A 27608-nucleotide genomic window follows, 5' to 3' on the forward strand; every position below is an offset into this window, starting at 1 on the left:
GGGCAATGGGATCCCACAGTGGTACAGGGGTTCCCTTGAAATGCTGTGAAGATGATCAATTTGGCAGTCAAGAAATACAATGAATAGTAGTTACAAATCAGCAATGAAACCAGACAGCTATATAATTTTTAAAAAAAACTTTAAAATCTTATGAGTATTTAACATATAAAACTCATTATATGTTTTATAACCTCAAGATAGTCCTCCAAATGGTTATATAACAGTACATCGGGCTGTGTCAATTTACTTCTCAGAAACTAGCTTTCTCTGTAACTAAATGGAATTAGAAAATTCCTCTAATTTCCTAAGGATAAGGGAGAAATCAGTAAAAGTGCACAGTTAGACTTTTGTTTTTATCTATTTTCTAAGATGTTGGTTATAAAAGGAAAGGAATAGAAAAACACTTTAAGTTAGTCATAGTAGGAAAATAATTGCTTCTGGCGAGTGTGTTAGGGAAGAAAGAGCAATTTTAAAGAAGTTTAGTGTTCCTTGTTGGGGCTCTGCCTTGTGTTGTTTTGTTAGGATGGAGCTCAGGGCCCTGCGACACGTAGTATGCAGAACACAGAGTTGTAATCCAGTCCCCCTTGAAAAAGCATTTTAATAAAAATTAATAGAAAATTCCTAAGAACATTTTTGTGGGACTTAGTGATCTGACCACTTAGGCTTTGACATATATCCCCTTGTGCTTTCAGAATCCTAAAAGTGTAAGAATTAGCAGATGAGGAAATTGCAATTTTTATAAAAAGTGTATTTAAACAAATGGATTTGGATCGAGGTTGTGAACATCATGGTTACAAAGAATTTGTTACAAATAATTCAAAATAATAAAATGTAGGCATTTTTTTAAAAAAGAACTCCTTCTTTTGTAGGTTATTCATGTTGATGTTTCTTTAACCATTAAAATCCCTTACAGTTCATGTTGTCTTAAAACGTTTCATCTTTTAATGTCTGGAGCACAGATCACTTTACTCTCCCATGATGCATCACTGTGTTGGGAGTAGTGATGACACAGTTTAAAGACTAATTCCCACATGAAGACTACAAAGTTGTGTCAGGGCACCCTGCATAATAACCCCTTTGGCTAAGGCCTCCAAGCAGTGAGCCAGAGACCTCAAACCCACTCCAGGCTTAAGAGAAGGGACGGGACGGAGGCTGTAGAGACTGGGACTCCAGAGGGCTGATGGGAAGGGGATGAAATGTCAGAGGGACATGCTTTCTAGCTTGTATGGCTCCTGCTCTGTAGCCCCCAGAGTGACATTTGCTCCCTGAATATTACAGACATGCAGATCTAACCGCTCTTACTATAAAGCATCTTTAAACCGTTCTGCAAACAGAGAAACAAAGACTTTATCAGGAGTTGCTCATTGTTGGATCTCAACTGTTTCCCTAAATTACAGTTAGTAACACCCCCTTCTTCTCCTCTTCTGTTTGCAGCCTTTGTGAACACTCAGAAAGTTGAAATGCTAATACATAAGCATAGATAAAGTGTCTTCCTAGGCATAGGGTACCTGGATAAAGAGAACTCTAAACAGAAAAGCTTTCTGAAATACTTGATTCTAATGACTTTTTTTCAACACTATTACAGTGATGTAAAGTGATATTGCCCCCAGGCTTCCTGGCCCTCTTACCTGTGCCCTATTCTCTCCTCCTCTGCCCCCTCTCCCCTCTTCCCTCTCCCCTCGTCCCCTCCTCTCTCTCACACAGTGTGTGTGTGTGTTCCATTCTTCCCCAGGGTTCTCTGCCTTAGACAATTTGATTCTCATGAAAGTCTCCCAACCTACAACACATCAGTTAACTGTCATAACTGCCACTAAGCATTAAGCAGCTAGTCACAGTGGCTTGCTAGGCCACTGGGGATTGTTGCCCCGAGGATCCACACATGCACGTACGTGAGCCCTGAATAGAAGGCCTTCCATGGATCTGACTGGATTTTTATCAAATTGTTGGTACATGATTATGTCTGTTCCCCCAGGTTGCTACCTAATATTGCTGTCTTCTTATACCTAAATGCCCCCAAAGGTCTAGAAAAATCTAAACCACAAGAGAGTACTGATAACTTCTGAAAAGAAATGGTTGAGGCTTGTGAGCTTATTCCTGATCCTATAGTTTGCTTTGTTTCAAGACCATAGCTCATCCACATGTAAACTGGATGATAAATCAGCCCTCCATTCATATGGTCATATTTAGCTCTCTCAGGTCTATGGATTGGCCTGATACTCATTGGATGATATTTAGCTTGTTTTCCTGTCTGTCTGATATGAATCCATTCTCTAGATCCAGTAGTGATATCACTTTATACCTTCAGGCACAGCGGCAGATTCCAATGCCCCAGTACTGACATAGTATTGGAACTGACTAGTGTCCCTCCTGTGTCTTAGAGTTTGTTTTGTAAACCAGTGAGCTCACCAGGCGTTATTGGCTACATTTCTATTCCTGTCCTTGCCTTCACACATGGGAAAAGATGCAGACTTTCTGTGGGGATAAAGGAATCCTCGTAACATTTTTGGAAGTAGATGTGTTGAAATTATGTGTATACAGTACTTTTCTAGAACATTTTAGAAGTTGAGATGTTGGATTGATAGAAATTCAAAGTTTCAAAGTTCACATGGAAAGTGTAAAAGAGAAGGATTAAAATTCAAAAGGGAACAAAGATGTATAAACAAATGATACCTACCTTGTCTACAAAATGATATATCTAAAACTGAGGGAGTTTTCTCAAATAAAGTGGGATGTCCTTATCATCGGTCAGCCAGCTTCCCAATTAGAAAGTTTAGTTTCTAGTTCGGGGTGATAGAGTTCCCTAGAGTGAGGTATTTGACTGTTGAAACTCAAGCAGGAGTGTTAGAAAGGTTCAGACCCAGGATAGTGAGAAACATCCTACAGTATACAGGACAGCTGCACAAATCAAAGAGTTACAGTCCAAAAGAGTCCTACAACTAAAGACGGTCAAGCAATGCGTCTGGCTTAGTACAATAGAAAAAAGAACATTGTAAGGTCTTTTATTTCCTAGGATCTGAAGTCATACTCTACATTGTGTGTGTATCACCACCTCTTGTGTGTGTGTGTGTGTGTGTGTGTGTGTGTGTGTGTGTGTGTGTGTGTGTGCATGTGTGTGTGGGGGGGGGCGTATGTTCAGCGACGTATTCCTCAAACCTCTCTCTGAACACTCAATGTCTTATTTTCTTATACTGCATAGGAAGTTTAGGTTGCTGGGATTAAAAATATTCTGGCCAAAATCAACTTAGTGGAATAGAGGGTTCATTTTGGCTTATACTTCCAGGTCAGTCTGGAAATCAGGGCAGGAACATGACTGAAGAAGAGACCATGGAACGGCACTGCTTGCTGGCTTGCTTACAGGCTCATGCTTTGCTAGTTTTAGTATATAGCCCAGGACTGCCTGCCAGGGAATGGAGCTGCTTACAGTGGGCTAAGTCTTTCTATATCAATTATCAACTGAAAGACTCATGCATAGACATTCCCATGGGCCAAGCTGATGAAGGAAATTACTCGATCAAGACTAGTTTGATCTTCTGGAAGAAGGGAAGGATGACTGTAGGAGCTAGAGGGTCAGGTTCCCACAGAATCAACATGGCCCACGGAATCAACTAAACAGGGCTCCTAGGGGCTCACAGAGACTGAAGCCACTATCAGGGAGGCTGTAGCAACCAGCAAGGACCATGTATGGACCTGACCTAGGCCCTCTGTATATATGTTACGGGTTGTGTAGCTTGGTGTTCTTGTGGGACTCCTAACACTGGGGGCAGTGACTTCTATGACTCGTTTGCCTGCTTTTAGGACCCTTTTCCTCCTTCCGAGTTGCCTTGTCCAGCCGTCATATGAAAGGATGTGCCTGGTTTTATTGTAACTTGTCACATCGCGTTTGGTTGATATCCTTTGGAGGCCTGCTCTTTTCTGAAAGGAAACGGAGGAGAAGTGGATCTGGAGGACAGGGGAGGTGAAGGGGAGAGACTGGGAAGAGAAGAGGGAGAGGAAAATGTGGTCAAGTGTAACATATGGGAGAATAATAATAATATTAATAATAATAATAATAGAGTTCTTTTCAAGGTAATTCTGTAATATGTCAAATTGAAATTAATAGATAGAAACCTTATATTTTTCTCTACAAGTAGTCTAAATATAATATCAACATTATGAAGTATTTTATGTAATGGAGCATCGACAATGGGGAATCACAGAAAGTCACTACATTGAGGAGCTTGGTGGCATAGCAGGTACGCGTGTGCCTTGACTCTCCCGCATTTGCACAAGTCTTTGTGTGATTGTTTGACCTAATTCTCTAGTGAGGCCAGGGTTTCAGAGGATGTGCTCAGGCTGCCTCTTAAACTTTAGGCTGAAAGTGATCCTGCAACTCAAAAGAGTATGCTGAAACCAGAACCTCAGTTTCAATAGACTATCTGAGCTTCGTCCAATAAATTATTGGTTACTTCATAGTAGCAAAGGTGATGGCGAGAGCGTGATGACTTGCATCTGTGACCCCAGCACTTGAGAGGGAGAGGCAGGAGGATCAGGACGGCAAACAAATAAAAATCATCACGGCATTGAAGATTAAACAAGCGATTCCGCCTATCTCTGATGAGCTCTGCAAATGTAAATAACGCTCTTTCATGAGCTGGAATATGTTTACCTCAGCTTACATGTCTGTTTATGTTTAGAGGTTCATAAACCATTTATCATTTGGAGCTATTCAAAAAGTAAATAAAATCCCTGGGGGCTATCATTTTATGTATAAAAGAAATAATTACAAAGTAACAATGTTTGCAGAAGTTTCACCGTGGCAACCTCAATCAGCCATTGGTTGAGTAACATAAAAGAAATTGCTTTCTTCTCTGCTTGATGGTGGCTTGATGGTAGAAATGTTTTCCTGACCTTGGAAGTTACTTAGAATCTTTTATATGTAGATTATTTATTTATATCTTAATGTATGCTTTACTGGTAAGAATAGAGGTTGGCCATGATAGGTTATTCAATTGTTTTTGGTCTAAATAAAATACTGCAAGTGTAGAATGTAGAAAATGTTGTGCCTTCCATGTTTATGCCCATATCCACAGCTCTGAGTACACACACCACAGGCAAACAGGTCAAACCCATCCTACAGTTAAGAGCTGTAGAAGTTTCATATCGTCAAATAAACAATAATTAATAGAAAATTGGAAGTGTTCAACAAGTTTCCTGTTCTTCATGGATAACGACCCTTCTTTATGATCTCAGCTGCAGTCAATTCCTGAAATGGACCAAATTGTGAGAGGTAATATAATGGGCCAAAGTTATTTATGCAGCTTCTAGCATTATGATCACGCACTGAGTTCTTAAGTGTACCACTAGCCTGTCACACAGCGCAGGGCAGTCGGAAAGGGCAGAATCGAATGACATTTCTATCACATTGGAACTGTCGACCTGTCACATGTCCTTAGGGCCCTGCACTCTTTCCCTTTCAGACATGTGTGTTGCCTTGAAGGAAATATTGAAAGGTCCAGTGCATCTTTTGTTTTCATGAGCTATTGGGTCACCCATAATCATGCACCTGTAACAGTTGTTAGTTCTTGCTGCTCGGACATGTGACATTTCACCATGTCAGGAGCCCCAGTCATCTCAAATTCACCGGTCCTGTCAGCCCTCCTCTATGTCCACACACACACTCTGTTTGCCTACCCCAAACGTGAACTCAGACTCTGGGAATGTATCCTGCACTACCCTCCCATACATTTTCTACACAGTCAAGGGCAGCAACTGCCTTCCCAGAAATGTTTTGCAATAGTTTTTGATCCTATCCTAAGGATGCGCCAGGGCTGTCACTGAAGTCCCAGGTCTCACACAGAAGGTAGACACAAGTGTACCATGTAGCAGGGAGAGAGGCATGATGGGATATTTATAGCTACACAGAAGTAGCATTAATAATCTACCAGGCTATCAGGATACTAGACTTAACTAATGGAAAAGTACAGATTTTGATCCCAGAATGTCTCACCCAGCCCCTACACCTGGCCCCTCTCTGCAGGGCTGAGTTCTTATACACATAACTGTTTCTAATTATATATCTATATCTACATATATAGATATACACAATATATATATATCCAAACCAAATTTTGAAGACTGTAGTCATACTACATATTTTAAATTATGTACTCTTCGATTGAAGAAGCTTTCTGAAACCCAGTATAACTTTTTAAAACATTCCTTCTTTTATAAGTCAATAGCTGCCCACCTTTATAGTACATTAGAATCACTGGAAAGTACTCATTTAAACCAAGGTGGCTGGGAGCCACCTCCAAGCATCTGCAACAGTTGGGCCTGAAACCAGGTCTCAGGCTTTACAGGCAGTGCAGGCCCATGAACAGCCCTTTCAGAACTTCATATCTATGGGAAGCACACACGTTACTTGAGATTTGTGCCAACTGAGGTATCCTGTAGGTTCCGTCTGAAGAGCTCAGTTGAGCATTTTATATTGAGTAGGATGGGGATATTTTGGCCTCTATACCTTTTTAAGTGTAAAAATAAATTTCTCCAAGTCATATATCCCCATCAGTAAGGGAACTATCTTATTTTACTACTTAATCAAGAGTCTATTAGTGGGTAGAATTTTATATGAGAGCTATTAACCTACTATGTATCTCTAATGATACCAGATGGTCAATTTGAATTACTTCATTGATTTAAAACTGTGTTTTTCTTTGCAATACAACTCGTAGCTTAAGAAAGAGGATCTAAGGATACACTTTCCTAGTCTGTGTACAGGAATCTATAACCTAATTATGAGCTCCTTTCAAAAAACAAGCTCATAGTACACACCTTTGTGTGCTATCGTGATTTTCTTTATGAAGTGATTTCCTTATGAAGTGATTTTAATAGCTTGTTGATGTAAACACACACATGTATGTATGTATGTATCAGTCAAAGTTCTACTAAATCTGAAAATCTAAAAATTCCAGTTATATTTATGTTTGAAGCCTTTACCTTTCAGCTTATTTTTAAGGTATAAATGACTAATTATAATGAGAAATGGTTCCAGAATTTGCTAATATATAAATATGTATGTAAATCTAGGTGTGTATGTATGTATATTATAAAGAGTTAAATTTTTTAGAGATTAGCTTTTGCTTCCCTGCTATCTATTTGCCCTATTCGATTAAAGATAATTTCACTTTAAAACAAACTTTCTGCTAGCACAATCATATATACTCTTGACTCATGAAATAATATTTAAAAGGACATCTTTATTCTACAGTTAAACTTCAGAACTACTGAATCTGATATAAACAGTTGTCCCATTATTCCAATTTTAGAGCATAGCAGAGGAATAAAAGAGTTTGCAATAATGAGCAAGCAATGTAGTGTTGCTGTGTCTGATTCTCATGATATAATAGAAACCCAGCAGTATTGTATCCATAAATGTTATGCAATTAGTAATCTGGGTGCTAATAGAGAAGGGTATAAAATCAAGCTACACTCTTCAAGAATAAAATAATTCAAGTCATTAGCTGTACTGAACTGGATTCATACAGATGTTTGTGCCATGGGATTTCCCAAGGACTATTCTGAGCATTTCTCTGGATTTTATGTTATAAGCATGGTGATATTTATTTAGGTGTTTAGATAACACACATTAGTGTAATGTTAATCTTGTTTATTGTCATTGCTTTTGTGAAGTATTGGGTAAATGATTATTTTCTTAGAACGCTGTATTTTTTTATTCAATCGGAAGAGCAGTTCTGATCAGAGCCACACACCCATAGATAGTCCAGATGCTACCTCTGTGCCTGGACAAAGATTCTTAAAAAAAAAAAAAATGACTCGCCTGTTCCAGATAGCTAAACAGAAGGAACAGAAATAGCTGATCAGCATCATAATTTTATATGAACTGTGTAAAACATTTCACAATGAAAGTGTGTAGCAGCGATCAGCTTTGGGCTTTCTGTGGATGATAGAGGGCATGTGTGCTTTCTGTTATACAACCAGGTTCCGTAGAATAAGTTGAAAGTGACATTATGTCAAGAGCTAACCAGACACTGTAATGTTGAGAGCAAATGTTCAGATCACCGATGGGAAATGACAGGCCATGCACCTGTGTTTTTCTAGATGTTTCTGATTAGCCTTTCCTTGTCACAGCTCATGTTCTAATGATCCTTGCAGGATGAAGTGGCCCAGCCACTGAACCTATCAGCTAAACCCAAGACCTCTGATGGCAAATCACCCACATCACCCACCTCTCCCCACATGCCAGCTCTGAGAATAAACAGTGGGGCAGGCCCCCTCAAAGCCTCTGTCCCAGCAGCATTAGCTAGTCCTTCCGCAAGAGTTAGCACAATAGGTAAGTTATGTTTCTCTTGTTCTTATTGACTTTCCATTTATGGCAATTGAATGAAATAACCTAAGGCGGCCTGTAACACACAGGCTGTGCGTGGCCTGAGCAAATGACAGAGATACAATTTGAGTTATTATCATAAGGTCCGATTTAAACATGCAAGTGATACTTCTTTTTTTTTTAATTTTTGTTAATTTATTTATTTAATCAATTTACAGCCTGATTGCAGTCCCCTCCCTCTTCCCCTCCCATGACCCCCTTCCAACCAAAGAGCAAGTGACATTTCTAACTCAGTCAAATTTCTACTGCCCTGACAATCTAAAAATACTTGGTATAGTTATGTGTGACTCTTTACTTGTTAGTTTATTTTTTTTTAAAGAGTCAATAATGACTGATTATAGCAAAAAATGGTTCCAGAATGTTGCTCCTAAAGGGCTTGCCTTTTCTGTCACTGAGATTTTTTTCTATTGTTGCAATGCATACAGATATATAATGAGGAATATATCCTGTTTGAGTCAACTGTCCACCATGAAACACGAAGTGTGTTTCTGTTCTATTCTGATCGCACGTTCCAACTGAACACAACCAGGGCTTGTGAGGAGTGGTGCCTCTGGGTTTCCTGTCACTGCAGTTTCGGATGAGTTAACCAATACTGTTATTTTTATTATTTTTTCATGCATGAATTGAAGCATAAAGAATTCAGCACATATTCATTGATAGATTTATTGCTTTTGTCTGATTGGGAATACCTCTAGCACAAGCTAATACACTAGCCCCTGTGTATTACATGATTATTTGGGGAGGTGCTAAAATACAGGTCATAAATACTGAAGGCTACTGCAGGGCACAGCTGTGATCCTGTAGTCAAAGAGGAGACTGCTGTGTTGTGCTGGGAAGAATCCAGGTGGACTAAGCAACAAACAGCAGTTCTCAACCATGAACTTTGACGAACCAATATACACATAGGCATTATAGGCGTAAGACAAGAGGGAAACCCCAGAGGAATGTGTGGCCGAGAAGTGCAGGGACTCGGCTAGGAAGTTGGATGGCACGTGGCAGAAAGTGGTGGAAGCTAGCGGAGAGATGTGGAGGGGGCGGGAGGAGATGTGGAGGGGGCGGGGAGAGATGTGGAGGGGGCGGGGAGAGATGTGGAGGGGGCGGGGAGAGATGTGGAGGGGGCGGGGAGAGATGTGGAGGGGGCGGGGAGAGATGTGGAGGGGGCGGGGAGAGATGTGGAGGGCGTGGGGTGGAGCATTCTCCTTCACAGAGCCAAGTGACCGGAACTTAAGAGTATTGACAATTGAACAAGATGGTTCAGTGGAATCCCTGTTTCCACATGGTAGGAGTTATTCCATGACAAAGAACGAAACAAAGGGGACTCTGGAGGAGGGCGGCCATATTAAAGGAGACCTGACAGAGTTATCTGCACCTGAGTGGAGACAGGGGAGCCTAGGTGTCTCGGCTCTCTATGAACAAGAGAAAAGCAGGACAAACTTGGAAGATATACATATGAAATTAAGTATTATTGAGTTACAAGCACCAGGGAGCCTTTCGCTGCAAGTGCTCAGGAGGAAACTGTGCAGCTGACTGTGAGAGCAAGACTAGGACGTTAGATACAGAGATTAGTCCTTGACTAGAACATTCCACCAGATCGAGTGTGTCTGGTTAGAAATAAAGAGCCACAGAGGCCACCAATTGCCTTAGCTAACTGAGGTATAAAAACAACCCCAACCCTCGACCTTTACTGTACATTTCCTCCTTTTCAAAGGGGAAACTCAACTAGTTATCACTACCTTAAGATGTTTAAAGTGATAAGGGTGGAGATGCTGGCCGAGCAGCAGACCCCTGTGTACGTCACCATAAGAAGTGACAACTCATTTGCACAGCTGGTAGCTGGGGGCCCCAGTTTTTGATGACACAAACCTTCTCTGTAGTTGCTTATCACATGGCAGGAAAACTTTCCATTGAGTGCCCCCCAAAAGGAGGACCGAGAAAACCTTGGCATGTTGCTTGTGGCCTGCTCACCAAATTCCCACCACATCGTTCTTCTAGTGAAACCCAACTCCACAAATAGGGAGTTAGCCTCTGACTTTCTGAAGGGAAAAGTCTCAATTATTTCAACATATTTTAGATCTATCACACTTTTTTTAGGTAGAAGACTCTCTAGAAAGACTGTTTAAGACTAATTAATGGTTTATGCCATGTACCTCAGTTGTGTGGGGGAAGTCTTCAGCTAGTGCCGGAACTATTAAAAACACAAGGAAGTCACACCGGAAGCAAGCCTATAGTGTGAGCACAATGGGAAAGCCTTCATTCAGTCGGCAGAGGTAAAACCATGAAAAATCTCACACTTGGAAGAAATCCTATTTATGCGAGCAGTTTGGGAAGGGTGTTATTACTCCCAGGCACCCTTGAACTCATACAGGAACTTCCATGGTAGAGAACCCCTCTGCGTGCGGTTCAACAGTCACCTCCTAGACAAATACAGCAATGGGGCAGTGTGAGGTAGGCCCTGGAAGAAGTGTCACATAGGAGGAGTCATTTGATGGTGGCACACTGGGCAGAAGAGCAGAAGGACGGACATGCTTCAGAAAAGCCACAGAGAGGTAGACTCTGAAAACCAAGTCGACTGATCTCGCCGGACTCTCCATTATAACAATCTGGACAATGGGATAGTCCAGTGAATGACGCAGTTCAGTCTGCAGTGTGGCCTCATCTTGTAAATGCGCTGCTGAGAAGTGACTGGGGTGACTGGGGCAGTTGAGTAGACATAGGTTTTTGTGGGGATAAATAGGTGATAAATGAGAGAGAGAGAGAGAGAGAGAGAGAGAGAGAGAGAGAGAGAGAGGAGAAGAGACAGCTAGATGGGCAGATAGACAATATTCCTCTTCAATGAGGAAGAGGAGAAGAGAAATGCATGTCCCTGAAAGAGAGGGAGGTGACAGTATTATAGCACAGAGAAAGGAATGCTGGAGGACTTGCCTTAGGAAGAAGAGAATCCGAGTCGTCAGTCTGAGACAGAAGAAAATAGAAAATTGGCCCAGATTCAGAGAAACTGCAAGCTAGACAGAGCAAACTCATTTCCAAATGCTTGAATGTCTACAAAGCAGAAGGCACAGTGAATTGTTAGTTGTGATGCAGTGTCAGGCAGGGCCAGCCCAGCAGTCAGGTGCAAACCAGAGAAAAGTGAATTTTGGAATCTGCACGCCCCTCTCACCATCGCTCATTGTGCCCAGTGCCCTAAAGGACACGAGGCTAGAGTGCTTTCTGTACACTGAGTGTGCAAGAAGAGATTTGATTTGGCAAAAAGGATTCACTTCCTTAAACAAATGGAGCTCATAAATATTACAGTGTTGACATATGGCCTACTTTAAAAATATTATTCAAACCCTGCTTTCTAATAGAATGATCATATATATTACATAGATACATATACATAATCATATGTGTGTAGACAGCCTTTCTCCAGCATTTCTAAAGATAAGTACAGCCAAGCATTTTCTACAGCAAGAGTGTACTTAGTGACACTTACCATACAGCTTCCCCCATTACTGTAATAAAGCGTCTTCCCCCACCCTGCACAGTCCTTTCACCATATCTACAGCCCTCATATTTTCCAAGGGTTTGAGGCCACTACAATTTACTTTTCTCTTTTCAACAAATGTAGATGTTGAAAGCTGAAACTGTAATGAGAAATAATGTAGTCGGATAAAAGCTGGGAGGATTAATGGTGTTGTAAAGGTCACCCTGAAAGAAAAATTAATGTGTTAGGCCATTAATAAACCATGGAAAACTGTGGACCCAAAGATAACTTTGAGTTATCATTAATGACACGGGGCTCTTTGCTATATATCTATTAGCTAAATGTACAGAAAGTGACTTTTTAGGGTTGGTGGCCAACATGCTTTAATGAATATATTCTGTAAGAATACTTTTGATTGGTAGACATATGGATAGGGATCTACAGGAAACAAAGCAACAACAACAAATCCAAAACAACAACAACAAACAAACGAAACCCAGAGCCTTAGAAAGCATATGTAGTCCCTAGGACGGGTGGATAATCTGAGCCTCTGGGCAGAAGTCCCTTTCCATGCATTGGGTCTTTCTACTTAGCTTGACATGTTTTTCTCTAAACACTCTTCAAAGCATTTTCCACCCATTTCTTCACTGTGCCTATTCTAAAAGCATAGGCCCTTAGAGGGGGCCGGTGCCCATGCTACCTACCCAGGCACTCCTGACATGGGGCACTGAGGCAGACAGTCGCCTCTGCAGGCATCTGGAGTAAGCTCTTTGGGAGGAGAAACAGTATGACTTGAATTTTATTGCATGTGTCAATGACAGTGAGCTAACCCAGAGTCTTCCAAATACCAAATGTGTACTGTATCACTGAGATTCACTCCTAGACTCCCTTCTCGTTATCTTAAGGAAATTAAGGAAATATATGTGCATGGTAGCCTAGAAATTAATTTATCCCTACTCACCACCATAGGGCAGTGACGCCCGTTGAAGCCCCTGAAGTCCCTGAATTGGCATTCTTTCTGATCGATGTTGCCCGTTGATGGCCTCTCTGGTTAGATAACTTGTCTTACTGGTTTATCTTCTCTCACTCATGTAGGTGACAGTTAAATACCTTCTGTGGGGGCCACTGCAGTGGCTGAGCCAGGTAAAGGTGCTGCTGCTAAGCCTGATAGCCTGAGGTGGATTCCTAGGATGCACATGGTAGAATAAGACACCTTAATCCTACAAACAGCCACCTGACCTCTGCACTCTCACCCTGGTGCTTACAAATATCTGCATATATTCACAGAGATACACAGGCATGTGCACAACAGACACACACACACACACACACACACACACACACAGGAAAGAAAGAAAGAAAAAGAAAGAAAGAAAGAAAGAAAAATTAAGTGAAAGAAAGAAAGAAAAAAGAAGGAAGCAAAGAAAAGAGAGAAAAAGAAAGGAAGGAAAGGAGGAAGAGGAGATGAATGAAAGAATATACATTTATAAAAGTTTCTCTGGCCATTTATTTTCACACCGTGGGAAACAAGAGAAGCACCGTGTACTAAGGCTTCTGACCTAACATAACTCTGTCTCATGTTAGAACATGTTACTATCACCCTAAAGTTCCTCAGCACCCCATGAAAACCAGAGCTGTACTTACATTCTCCTTGATAGTCACAGTGACCCAAACCAAGGTGAAAGTAAGTGAGTTCAAGTGCACTGCCTGCATCAGCAACGTAGCCCAGGAGGGTGTCGGACTGTGGACCATGACCTTGCTGCCCCCTCCGAGGCGCTGGGATTGCAGGCATGAAGCACTGTGGTTAGATATTACTTTACATCTCCAATGGGAAAACGTTCCACAAGAGATAGGATGAGACACACTGCACGTTTGCATCGGTGACTAACTGAGAATATTATAGTTCACAGAAGGCCACCGCCTCACCAGGACATGAACAGTGGCCTTCTACCACATCTGGAAAAAGATCATATTTGCATGGCACCTCCCATTTTATACATTGTTGTGTTTATGATCTAATTCTGACCTTCTCAGATTAAAAAAAAATGCATAGTGTGCATTTGGAGGCTGGTATTTGATAAATGATCTCAAAGACAGAAAATTCATTTAAAACTAGGCCATTTAAAAACTGAGGTCAATGAGATGGAATAGTGGGTAAAGGGATTTCCCCTAAGTTTGAAGACCTGAGTTCAGTTCTTGGAACCTATTTAATGGAAGGAGAAAACTTCCTCCTGTAATTTATCTTCATACCCCCACCTATGTGCTGTGACATGCAAACATGTGTGTGTACATACAATCACACATGCATACACACTAAATAAATGTAATTTTAAAGAATCAAAATGTTTACCCAAAAATGTATACATAATAATTAAGAATCTGTCTTGGCTTGACTCATCTGCTAGCTCCATAAACCTTTAGCAGTTCTGTGTCATGCAATGAAGCTTTTCATTGAAATGAACTTGGAATTATATAAAGCAGCTACTTACAGAAATATGTGCATATTTCTTTAAAATAGTCTCGTGATGGGACAACAAAATGAAAGATTAAAACTTTAAAAAAACCAAACCAAACAAACAAACTAAACCTACACATGCCCCTGGGGCTGTAGAGATGGCTCAGGGGTTAAGAGCTTTTGCTACTCTTACAGGAAGCCAGAGTTCCATTCCCAGCAGCCACTTCAGGAGGCTCACAGCTGCCTGTAACTCACACTCTAAGAGAGCCAGTGCCCTCTTCTGTCTTTTGAGGACAACTGCATGCATGCATAGTCACACACACACACACACACACACACACACACACACACACACACACACACACACACACACACGGGAGGGGGAGAATTGAAAATAGAGTAAAATATTTTTAAACGGCCTCAAGTCCTTCATGAACTGACAAGCTGAGACCGCAGTGTGAGGAGAATGCACGCCTGTGTGATGAGGAAAGCATTTCCAAGGCTTCAAAGGCGTAGATAAGCAGGCGGCACAGAACCTGCCTGGAGCCTGTCTGGGCTATGTCATGGAGGTCCTCACAGACGGAATAAATTCCCAAACACAGCAGAGAGGGAGAACATTTCAGCAAATGGGGAATTTTATGGAGATAGGAATCAGCAAAGCCTTTGGACTGGGGCGATGTCCCTTTGCATCTCATGCATGAACTCCTAAGAGGTAGATGTAGGGGGGGATGAAACACACCTGGCTCCACAACACGAAGAGGCTTTGAGGCCCTGATAAAGTGCTGCGGGCGTACCCCAGAATGATGATTTGGGGAACATTAGAGAGCTCTCCAAGTTATAATGTGAGCAGGCAAGGCTGAAGTCGGCATTGCCTGTCTCACGGTGCAGGCACAGCCACAACTCTGAAGGCTTTAACATCACTCAGTTACTTTGAACATGGATTTTTTTTTTCCTACAATGACAGATCGTCATTTCATGAAATGCTATTTGAAGCAGAAGGGTACCAAGAGATGCGTTTTTAAACAGAGGTTTTCACATCCAGTAACTTAGTCTGGAAGCTGAGTAAAGACAGACTCTGGGAACATAACTATGAAGCTAGAAAAACAGAAGAAAAAAAAAAGGATGGGATTGGTCAAAGGGTCTAAAAGGATGAGGTGGCTGTAGTGAAAGCAGGGACCACGAGGCCTGGGGGAGAAAGTGAAGAGGCCGGGGAATGAACACACAACAGTGAGAACTGACTGGTACCCAGGTAACGGATAATCCAATCTTAGATGACGTCCATGGGATGGGATGGGAGATGTCCCATTCCAGTTTTGTGGAATGTAGAAAGGACAGCCTGAGGCAGGGGGATGATGGTGAGTTCTGAGATACACAGGTTGCATTTTAGGGCCTCATAGGGCATGCATGTAGAGATATTGAGTGGGAAGATATGCATACACACATATACATGCACACACACAGACACATACATGTGTACACACACATGCACACACATAAACATGCATACACAGATGTGCACATACACATGCAATATACCCACATATATGCACACACATACATATAGACACATATGCAGACACATATACACACATACACATGCATATATACATATATGTACATGCATATACACACATACAAATACACATATACATACTCCACACATAAACATACATACATACACTAGGGTTTGACTAATAGTTGTTTGTTTTTGTTTTTTGCATATAAACTATGGAGAATAACCTTTCAATTCTTAGAAAAACATTTAAGAATATATGTTGAGGGCTAGGGAAATGGTTCAGTCAGTAAAGTGCCTACCTTGTAAACATGAAGACCCATGTTCAAGCCCTAAAATGCACATTGGGGAATGCCATCTTCACCTTGTAACATGATCAATGCCTGTGTCTGAAAAATTAAGGCAGATGGCACCTGTGGAATTGGAATGACCCTAGAAATTGAGCTGTGACTTCTACCCCCATATTTACCCCAGCACACCTACACACCCACACATACACACACACACACACACACACACACACACACACACACACACACACACAAATACACGAGAGACAGACAGAGAGAAGGATGAGGATACAGAGAGAGAGGGAGAAATCTTTCAGGGTGGTTTTGAAAGCAAAACACTAGTTATTTCATTTGAACTATTAACTAGAAGCCCTCACGTTTCCTGCCTGTGGTTTTTTGTTAAACTTCTATACATGTGTACTCTCCCCAAATCCTAACTATAGATGTGAGCACTGCCTAAATTTGTAAACAACAACACAGAAAACAATCATTTATCAAGCGGCCATTTTTGGTGTGTCATCTTGCACTCTAACAGACAGCCTTGCATTTAATTGAACTTTGTTTACTTGAAATTTGAAAATTGAAATTTGTCTACTTATTTGCTTAGTGCCTGGGGATCACACCCAGGGCCTGTGTGCACCAGGGAGGCCTTCTCCTGAGTAACATCCCCCATCACACATGAGCATCTGTACCAACCATGAAGTGCTAGTCCTTCACAGTGTTCACTATCATGACCAAAGTCCTCCCCTGAGGAGCACCAAGAGGGATCAGAAAAAGCAAAGGAAGAGGAAGTTATTGGGAGGAAGTGTCTCCTCACAGGCCAAGCGGTTCACTTAGCCTCCTCTGAATGCTGCCTTGTGTTACAGTAGAGAAGACCAGGAGCCACAGCTATTGTTACAATTTGCCAACTATCACACCTCCCATAAATAGAAACCCAGATCCATCCATCGGAATCCAGTCTGCCAATTCCACATATTTCAACCTTGTTGTAAACAAAGTGACAGCGAATGCTGTCGTGGGGCATTTGTTAGACCTGGTGACTGTACCTGACGCACTTGCCCTTGACGCAGCTTGCTAAGGTTGTGTCATCCACGTTTAATCAATGAAGCAACTGAGAGAAAAGCAAGACACCTTGAAGGGCTGGTGTGCTGCTGAGCTACAGTTTTGTTTCAAGCTTATGCAATGTGTGTCACATTGTCCCCTTATTGATTAGGAAGTGGCACCAAAATTTAAGGAACACATAAAGAAATTTTCTGGGGCAAAAATATGGAGGTGAGGAGAGAGGAGAAAACAGTGGCAGGATGAGGAGCAGGCATCCTGAGAACGTTGAGGGAGGGAGCGCCACACTGTCAGGTCGCCCAGGGAGATCATTCTGCAGAGAAGGGAGGATGCCTTGAAACTGAGCTGCTCACAGGCCAAGGGAAGCAGCAGCTGGATGCTAGCTCCAGGCAGAGAGTGAAGAGAGATGGGCAGACACGTGGGGCCTCTTTGGGAAACTTGACTTAGGAAGGGGAGAGAGAGATTTAAAAACCAAGGTCAAGGAAGACCTTTGCATGTCTGAAGGGAGAGGTGACCTCTCATACTTAAAGCTGGGGCAAGGGCAGGAGATGATCTAAATATATGAAACATAAACGGGGAGCAAGAAAAATCTGGAACTTAGGTCTATGGCATTTTGAGTGACTGGGAAGAAAAAACGTTACCAACGTCAATGAAATGGGAGAGAGAAATAAAGTTAGGAAGTAGAAGGGGTGAGGGTTGGAAGGTTATATGTTGTTACCCACATTTAAGGTATATACATACCACACATGAGCGCACTCGCGCGCGCACACACACACACACACACACACACACACACACACATGCATACATGCCATATATGTGCATATATCTGACACAACACATCCACACATTCTGTCCAGAATCTGAGGCAAGGACGTGGCTTGATAGGGGGAGCCAGCAGGGGAAGGCAGGCATCACTTGGTCATGGTAAGATGAAACCATATAGACACAGTGAATCAAACCATGCTATGGTTAAACTCTAACCAATAAATGGCTTTAAGATTTAGCAGAGCAGATGCCAACTTTAGAATCTCACACAGCATTTCACTGAAACTTAAGGGTGTCTACAAGCAATGTTTATTTTCGAGTGGTATCTATTTGAACCTGAACCCACCCTTCCCAAAGCTGGAGTGGCCTTGGTTGAACACAGGTTTGAGTGACTCACCTCGGCCATCATTTAAATTCTGCCTGGATCCATATTAACTGTTTTCCTACACAGTACTATCCTGGCAGTCTGTAAAAAGCTTAAAGAATTCATGCTTTTATTCAACACCATGTGCTAAACCGTTTCAAATGTATTTGTGTTCTGGGGAGGCTAGACAGACCATGGAGAGACTAAATAGAGTGTATAAGGCACACATCGCCAGGCTGAGTAGGGGCAGGGTCGGGGGCCAAGACAAGCAGGCTGGTCCTCTGAGGATGTGACTGAGCAAACACACCTAAGCTTATCAGAGAAGGCTGGAGCTCTACCCAGAGTACTGCAGGTCAGGATGCACTGAGGAATAACAACACCTGGGAGAGGGTTTTAAGGGATAGTGGGAACAGGTCCACCTTGGCAACAGCATCACCCTCAGTAGTCCTCTGTCTAAACATTGTGTGCATTTGAAACAACATTTTGTTCTTTGGATCAATTCCAGTGATTACTTCTGAAAAGTATGGTAATCACTCTCAATAACCACCCCTCCCCATGACCTCATCTGAATCATACTCAGGACCAGGAATATGACAGGACCAGGAGAGCTGGGGCCGCCGAGGAACTGTCCTCACCAGAACACTACCCTGAGCTCACATCAGCTCTCTCAGTGGCATTTTTAAGCAGCAAGAAAATATTTGATGTGTTTTGGCAATCAGCGGGGTCAGACAGAAGAGCTATGCAATGAGGGTGTGTAATCTGACATGATTAGACAAGGCTCTTTAGTACCAGAACATACATAACGACACAAAGAAAGAGTATTAATAACACTTTCGTAGCTCGGCAGCTAACCATTTTATATTTCCTTTCTTTAATCTTAGTGTTTTTCAACAAATCGTGGGATTTAATAGCGTGTTTTGGCAGATTAGAGGATTTATGGCCCAGATGTTTTTTGTTCTAAAAATGGATTAGGGTGTAAAGTTTGCTGGAATTCGTGGAACATGTTGAGGCAAGCCGGTCATTTTATGTGTGATTAGTGCCTGCCTTCTGTCTCACAGTCCCTCCATCTGTCACAGCTCACCAATGGATCTGGTTAGATTTAGCCTCATGTCACAAACAAGTCCCTTTTCTGGGCAATTTCATATTACAGATCTATCTTATGCCATTTTATGCCCCAGTTAAAAGATGGGGAGAGAGAACCACCAAATATCAGCCATCCTTTAAATATCTGCAACATGCACTGTTTTTCCCCCTCAATTCTCTTCTACCCTAAAACAATGCAACTCTGCACAATAATGCACAGCAAATAAATAAGTGTGCAGCAGCGATTCAGGTGAGAGCGAGTTCAACTCGCTGTAGCTCTCAGGGACTTTCATGCCCAAGCTGCCACTCAACCCTCTTATGAAGACGGAAGTAAAGTGAGAGTGGGCTGACAGGACCCACGATGTCTCATCACTTGTAGGTTCATGGTCACCTTCTGAACTTCAAGCCTAGTCTCTTCACTCTTTGGAGCTTAGATCCACAGCAAACCATTGACACATGTAGCTCACTTCCTCAGCACGTGGATTTACAGGGGAGAAGGCGCCTCTTCCAGCCGGCTAATGATGATTCATCCCATCTGTCTGTCAGGCCCGGTTGTACTAGCCACAAACTCTGATCTGAGTTTTCTGATCTCTGAGAGACTTGGCAATCATAGTGGCAAGTACCAATGCACAGATCTTATAGCAGAGGGAAGATGACCTCTGTGCGTTGTATTTTTAAGCTTTAGAATACTTAGTCTTGGGGCTGGAAAGATGGATCAGTGGTTACGATCATATACTACTCTTGCTGGGAACCCAAGTTTGCTTCCCAGTGGCGATGTTACATGGCTCACAGTGACCCGTGAGTCCAGCTGCAGGGACTCCCATGACCTCTTCTGGCCTCTGTGGGCACTGCACTCACACACATAGAGTCATACACAGACACACACAAACACATTCATGCACAATTCAAAGCAAATCTAACCTTTAAAGGATACTCAGATATTGACTTAAAAACTTAGATAAATCTTTATTTTAAATTTGTAAGTATTTAGAAACAAGCAGACATGGCATAAGCACATTTTAATTTTTTTACTGTGGGTGTTTAGCGGTGTTTTCATATATGGCTATGTGAATCAGTCATCAACAATTATGTGCTCGCTCGTTCCTTTATTTCAGATGACTTTGATGAAGACATTAGGACCTGCCAGATCCTAGTCACCATCCCTGCCCCCCTTCCCCAAATAAGTACCGGCCACACCAAAAGTGAGCCTCTCCCCCTCCCGTGCATTCTGTACATCTGTTGTGTCTCATCCCCAGGTTATTTAAATGACCATGATGCTGTCACCAAGGCAATCCAAGAAGCTCGCCAGATGAAGGAGCAGCTCAGGCGGGAGCAGCAGGCACTGGACGGGAAGGTGGCCGTAGTGAACAGCATAGGTCTCAACAACTGCCGGACGGAAAAGGTCAGTGCAGGCAGTGCTTGCTTTCCTGGAGTGCTGTAAGCACCTGGGTGCTTTCCTTTCTCCTTCGTGTCTTCAGAGTGACAGTTCCTCCTTGCCCCTTCGTCCCTGAAATGGGAACTCCTGGACCCATCCAAGAGTTAGGAAGGCTATGTATGCATCACCAAACCTTACTGGGGATAAACACAGCCCTTTTCGCTGCCAGTGTGTACTGAAACGAAGTGGCATTTGAAATGCTGCATCTAGGGGAAAGGTTTGCCTTCCAGAGATGCTTAACTTGTATTTGGGGATCAGCTGGATTTGAAAACAGAATCTTCTTCAGTCGGCCTAAGCTTGGATGATACCCCAGCTCCTAAGCCTGTCATAATGTTGCCACAGTCAAGTGCTAGGGACTGCAGAATTGGAAAGTTTGACTTCATCATGACAGAAAATATGCTTTGACCTTCTGTACTCAACCCAAAGCCAGCAGAGCTCCTGAACTAGCCAGAGACGCGGTGGCTTCATGCCTTCTATTTGTGTGTAAGCTTTGTTTTGCTTAGGGGGAAATGTGATTGTAGCTTGGAGTGGTAAACTTCTCTAGGTCGTCTCCAAATGAAAATGTTGACTAGTGACTGAATTCTCATCATGCTACTGATGCAGTAGGTGGGGGTGGGTGGGGTGTAGGCTGGGGGTGGGGTATAGGCTGGGGGTGAGGGGTGGGGTGTAGGCTGGAGATATAGGCTGGGGTGGGGGTGGGGTGTAGGCTGGAGGTGGGGTGTAGGCTGGAGGTGTAGGCTGGGGGTGGGGGTGGGGTGTAGGCTGGGGGTGGGGTGTAGGCTGGGGGTGGGGTGTAGGCTGGAGATATAGGCTGGGGGTGGGGGTGGGGTGTAGGCTGGGGGTAGGGTGTAGGCTGGGGTGGGGGTGGGGTGTAGGCTGGGGATAAGCCATAAGCTTACAAGTTCATTCTCCTGAGGAGCACACAAGCCCCACAGAAAGGTGTTGAATGAGCAGCCTGCTCCTGTGGGCAGTCCTTCAGTTTGCCATGTTTTCTATGGGATCAGGTGGGTAAGCACCCAGAGTACAGTGCTCCTCTCTGGCAGCAACAGGGTCAGGATGCAGCATGCAGGCCAGCAGCACGCGCAAGTCTTCTATCCTAAGTGAGACGTTCAGACTAGAGGCGACAGCGGAAAGTAGCCAGGTGGCAGACCTAAGAAGGAATGATAGCAAGCAGAAAAGGATTTATACTCAAATATTTAAACATTCTTGAAAGGACGCTCCTGCAAGAAACCCTTTCCTCTGCTCCCTGCGTAGAAATGAGTTTAACACTCGGCCAGATGCTAACGCAAAGTGACGGGAGCTATTCCTCGCAAGCATAGCTAAATTGCCGCTATTTGTTAAGCGCTTTGAATTCAGCTGTGGGTGCAGCAGTTGGTTGCATTCCGTGAACATCTGTAAGCCCCCCCCCCCCTCTTGATTTTAATCCTCCAAAGCAGAGACAACTCTACCTATCCCCCACACACACCATTCCCCTCCCCTGTGCTGGCTGGGAATTGTCAAGTGACAACCGACCAAATCCTTTTGGACAGGAAGCCTTCATTCCGAATTCTATATACTTGCAAAATAGGCCTCCTGGTTGGATCCGGGCGCCCATTAAAAGCACTTTGATGGTATGGAAATCCATCTTCATGAAGTTCCCGAAGCCCCTAAGCAGCAAGCTGTTTAGCTGTGGTTACAGATCAGTCATTCACATCGGAGGGCAATAATTGTGCTGACGGCTTGTAAGGCAACAGGAGTACATAAAATAATCCTGGGCCCTCCACCATGGCAATGTGAGTTAATCTTCCCTAATACAGATCAGCTGTTGCTCTCATGCCTGCATCTGCACTGGCTTAGGTGACTCCACAGCCTTCTGATTAAGCAAAGGCAGCGCAGCCGCCTGCCTGCACTCACTTTAGTCCAGGCTCATCCCTGGCATGGGGACCTTTGCTGCCACTCCTCACCTACAGGTGTGGTTAGCGCCTCTGCCTCCTATGTGAGAGACAGGCAGGCAGGCAAGGGGTTGCCTTTTTGGGGAGATGAGAAGCTCCTTCAACTTTCCTTCCCCTTTATTAGAGTTGTACCGTCCGTTCAGTTTTTTGTATTTTGTCTTTAATCTATTCTTGAAGTATTTGCCAATTCCTGTTGGCCAGCTGCCACCAACCTCACTGACCAGCTGAGTCCATGCTGCCAACCTCAGCATCATTACCGATGGGCTGCAAAATCGTCTTAATGTTTTTATCTTTTTAGATTTATTTTTTAAATTTATAATTAGGCAAGTGTGTGTGTGTGTGTGTGTGTGTGTGTGTGTGTGTGTGTGTGTGTGTGTGCAAGTGCACACAGAGCCCTGGAGGTGGAGTTACATGGAGTTGTGGACCACCCAACTTGGATCCTCTGCCAAGTGTGTGCTCTTAAGCACTCAACCATCTCACTTTGCCTATATTTCAATCTTAAACTTGTGTTTTTATTTGTTTTGAAGTGGAGATTTTAAGTTTTGAAAATGAAGCCTTTCCATCTAATGAGATGGTGTGTGACACACTCTTTCTATAAGAGAACACAGCCAGAGGATCTGAGTCAACTTCCGTATGGGACTACTGCAGGAGAGTGCCAGTGTGCTGCCTGCTTGGCAGCAGGTAGCATCATGCTCTCTGGCTGTCTTTTCTGCTGGATAAGCCTTGGTGTCAGGTCTGCACTGATCAACCTGGGTCTCTGTAGCCTATGGGAAGGTGATGAGGATGTCAAATTTGCATCCTTGAGTATGTGATTATTCAATACTTGCACACCTACTGTGTGTTGCAGGATTGGCTCTGAACCATAAAATATGAAATCTGGCAGTTTTGGGTAAAATTATCAATCCATTAATTGCACCTTTTTGTGTGTGAGTCCAGAACGTAGGGTACTTATATGTCCTATCATCTATTTATGTGTGATGACAAAAATGAACACTATGCTTCATGAAGAAATAGCATCCTGTACTTCATCCATCTTCCCCCAGTCCCTGCCCTTCTATTAGGGTCTCATAATCATGTAACCTCACCACGGTCAGTTCACCTGAAGCGTAGTAGGTAGCTTGGAATTTCTTATTTTAGTTCTCAAAGAAAGGCATCAGTACAATGTGGATGGGGTCCTTTGGCATTTTTTCGCTAGTATTTTCCCATGCCATTTGAAGTCCCCAGAGAACACTATTTCCTGTCTCAAGAAAGTGTCCTTGGGCTAGAGAGATTCCACCATGGTTATGAGTGCTTGCTGCTCTTAGAGGACACCAGTGCTGGTTCCCAGCACACATCAGATGGCAACAGCCTGGAATGCCAGACCCAGGAGAGCTAACCCTTCTTCTGCCTCTAAAAGGTAACACACACACACACACACACACACACACACACACACACACACACACACACACACACACGCCCGCACTCACATACACACAAAATCTGTGACAAATAAGAAGACGGAGGTAAGGCAGAAGGAAAAAGGGGCTACGGACAGAGCAGAGGGGACTGAAAAGAACAAACTCCAGCCTCATGTTGAGTGTGGGACTATAAGGAAGCTGGGATCTAGCCCCCAACATCCAGATAATTCAAGTCCTGTACTGGAGCTCTGTTTCCTCGGGTGCACAAACCTTGTGTACTTTGACTTTCCCTCACATAGGAAAAGCAGGGTTGTCCCAAGGAGAAGGTCTCAATTCTACGTAGCTGTAATTGGCCAGTGAAAACAATTAGAGGTGTGAAGACGGGGACAAATGTTTGCTGGGTGATATGTACCAAAACACATTATGAAAGTCGTTTTTACTGAAACACATTTTAATTGAAGACTTCTAAAAGATTTTTCACTTCTTTACTTTTCTTGGAAGTGTTTCAACATACCCAAGAACTGTGTGTGTCAGGTTTCTTGGAAACTCTGGGACACAGTGTTATTTATAATTGTCATTTCTGGTTAATTATAGACTGATTGTATATTCAAATAATGTTATCTTCTGCCACAGATCTCTGCTACAGATGACACTGTAGCACAAACCCCAGTGCTAAGGGTGGAAAAGACGGCATCTTAGGTAGGGAGGGAACAGGAAGGTTTGAAGCTGTGTTTCCTCAACCCAGACAGGGCATAGTCTTGACCACCCAGGCAATTGGATAGTGGGCTCCTGTTCTGGGCCTGGCACTAACTGTGTGTGATGCACATCATAAGAGCCTGGTTTTGTGTAGTGCTGGTCACAGTCTGACTACAACAGAAACTTGATCACACACCTTAAAGTAAAGCTGACCAGAAGGCTGCCATATTGTTTCTCTCCTCCCAAATGTGGTTTTCCTGTGAGGAGTAAACACCATGCTGTCATGTGTGTTTGGTACACGTTTCTCAGTACACAAGAGGAAATTCAGTACAGGAACATAAACAGTGTTTAATTATTATTAAAAATATGACTGTTCAAACACAAGGTTTTCTCACTCACTGTTGCTCAGCTCTGACATCTGGGTTGAGATCTCTGTGACTCTTGATATTTCCCCTTGGGTCACAGAATAGTTGGTGTGCTTACAATAAGACCATCCATCATCCAGAGGGTTGACAGGCTCAGGGAGGGTAGCGTTTTCTCTTTGCTAAGCCCACTCTCCATCCACACAGGCCTCCCTCTGCTAGCTACCTTCCACGAGCATCCTGTTGCCTAGAAGTGGGTCTGTGAATTTAAAGACATTCCTGGCCAAGAGCAAGCACTGCTTTACCTTGGTCCTGAACCCTTTTCTGAAATGGAGAATCTCTCTCCCTCTCTCCTGAGATCAAGGGACATTTGACACCAAAGGTGATCTTAGCAGAATGAAAAAGAAGTGTCCAGTAGGTATTGGATGGGAAAAGGCAACTGTCAACCCAGACACACCATAGGAATGCCATGGGAGGTCTTGGACAGTCATCTATTGGGCCGAGTTGCTGCTCATACTCATGGCCCTCCCTGCCCTTAGCCCTTCCAGCACTCCACACCTGGCCCACCTGTGGCTCACAAACAGTTAATCACATCAAAGCATGAACCCAGCTAGAAATCACTGCTCAATGATTGGTCAGGATTCATGCTTCTATACCTTTTACCACAGACTTCTGCTTTTCTCATATAAAGTAAGGAAAGTAAGCATTTGTTTAAGGTTGAAAATTTACTTACCACTCAGAGCCTCCAGTGCCTGTACTAGCAATATCCATACTTGCTGGGAATTAGTCTATAGCTGCAAACAGCTTCTAGGAGAGTAACTCTTAAGCTCAAGAAAAACGATTGGTCACTTTCTATAGTGCCAGGTGAATATGAAGGTCAGTAATGTGCTTATTTTAAATAACAATTCACTTGAGAGCGACGGATATCAAATCCATAAGAAGCCCTCCCTAGAAGACACGGGGTAATTGGCAAACAGGTTAATGTCATATGGTGGCACTCAGAACTCTCCCTCTCGGGGCTCCTTTTCTGCTGTTGCCGAGCCTTTTCTTTCCCGTTAAAGGAGTAACAAACCTGAAATGACAGTGACCAATGTCGACTTAATACAGAAGTTTAATAATGAAAAACAAAATGTGTGGCTTGAGAGCACCAGTTACAAATGGCAATAAATGCATCCGATGGCACCCCAGCGATAATTTTATACCTGTCATCCCTCATGGGTGCTTCGCCGGCCAGCTGATGATGGATGGGGCGGGCAGTGTTAGTGCTTCAGAAACTAACACAGAGAATCTAGCAGAGTTATCTGGCACAAGCTCTTTCTAGAGGCAGGGAAAAAAGCCTGCGAGGACTCGGAGCTGGGGTCTTTCCTTTGAAACAGTGAGCTAGCGGGAAGGATTGCATGAGCATCTCCATTCAGTGGGAGATGCTAAGATGCTTCAATTAATAGTCTCTAGATGGCTGTTGTAAATATTGCTGTGAGCTAAAATGAATCATAGAGGCCAAATTGGGACCGCATTTCTCAATAGTCAGAGAATAGCTTTGCAAAGGAGGTAGGCATGGCTGGTAAGCCCATCGGAGGAGGAAAGAACGGAGTGCCTTCTGAGCCTCTAGCTTTAACTCAGGATCCTGAGTTTATTACGTGTGTGTGTGTGTGTGTGTGTGTGTGTGTGTGTGTGTGAGTGTGTGTGTGTGTGTGTGTGTGTGTGTGTGTGAGAGAGAGAGAGAGAGAGAGAGAGAGAGAGAGAGAGAGAGAGAGAGAGAGAGAGAGACTGATCTTTTAATCCTGTGCTTAGAATTTGCCAAAGAACCAATTAAAATAACAGAAGTAACATAAGCAATATTTTTCTTGTATGAAAGTATATCCATGTATCTCTGCTACCTTATTCTTCACATTTGTATTTAATGACTTAGTGACTTTAATTAAGAGATACATAGAGTCTGAAGGTGAATATTCATTTTTTTTTTCTGATGAGAATCTCAGTCCTCTGCGAATGTGTAAGGCACGGGGGACAGGGACATACCATCTAAGATGGGCATGTGACCGTTAGAGAGTCCAGCCCAGCCTTCTATGTGTGCGGCACCATCTGAACCTCAGGTTCTCTTTGCTTTTGTTTTTTCCTTTAGAAAACCTTCTGCCTCTCAGCGTCTTAGCCAGAGAACCCTTCTTATGGGACAGGAGTGGGGAGGAGACCCTTCAATGAATATTATCAGCGCAGAACAGCCAGTTTTCAAAAGAAACAGGACAAAAAAAAAAAAGGCAAATTGGTATTATGTCATCGCCCATCCATCATCTTATGTGTCAGCCTTTCAATAACTCTGATCGACATCCTTGACAGGCTGGTGTCAGCCAGAGGGGCTGTTTGCCTCAGACAATCGAGTGCAGACCATCTTCCAGCCTTTTGTTCCAG

At 43.2% G+C, this 27608-nt stretch overlaps 1 protein-coding gene and 1 long non-coding RNA gene across 10 annotated transcripts in view; one reads left to right on the forward strand and one right to left on the reverse strand.

The window, feature by feature from the left end:
* The window catches only part of LOC311587974, a 28428-nt gene extending 26749 nt beyond the window's left edge, over positions 1-1679 (reverse strand). The window contains exon 1 of the long non-coding RNA XR_014776028.1: positions 1629-1679. This is a non-coding gene — a long non-coding RNA (uncharacterized lncRNA). The remainder of the gene's footprint in view (positions 1-1628) is intronic.
* The window catches only part of SOX5 (SRY-box transcription factor 5), a 942792-nt gene that overhangs the window by 894848 nt on the left and 20336 nt on the right, over positions 1-27608 (forward strand). For 8 of the 9 annotated variants that reach the window (XM_084765306.1, XM_084765302.1, XM_084765304.1 and 5 more), the window contains 2 exons: positions 8152-8329; positions 20635-20780. In XM_084765306.1, coding sequence (XP_084621432.1) covers positions 8152-8329; positions 20635-20780 — 324 coding nt within the window. Of the gene's footprint in view, positions 1-1759; positions 1886-8151; positions 8330-20634; positions 20781-27608 lie in introns of those variants that run through there. The other variant, XM_084765310.1, reaches the window with a different exon arrangement.

Source organism: Acomys minous (assembly GCF_964271855.1).
Source record: "Acomys minous genome assembly, chromosome: 17".
NCBI classification, from domain to species: Eukaryota; Metazoa; Chordata; class Mammalia; order Rodentia; family Muridae; genus Acomys; species Acomys minous.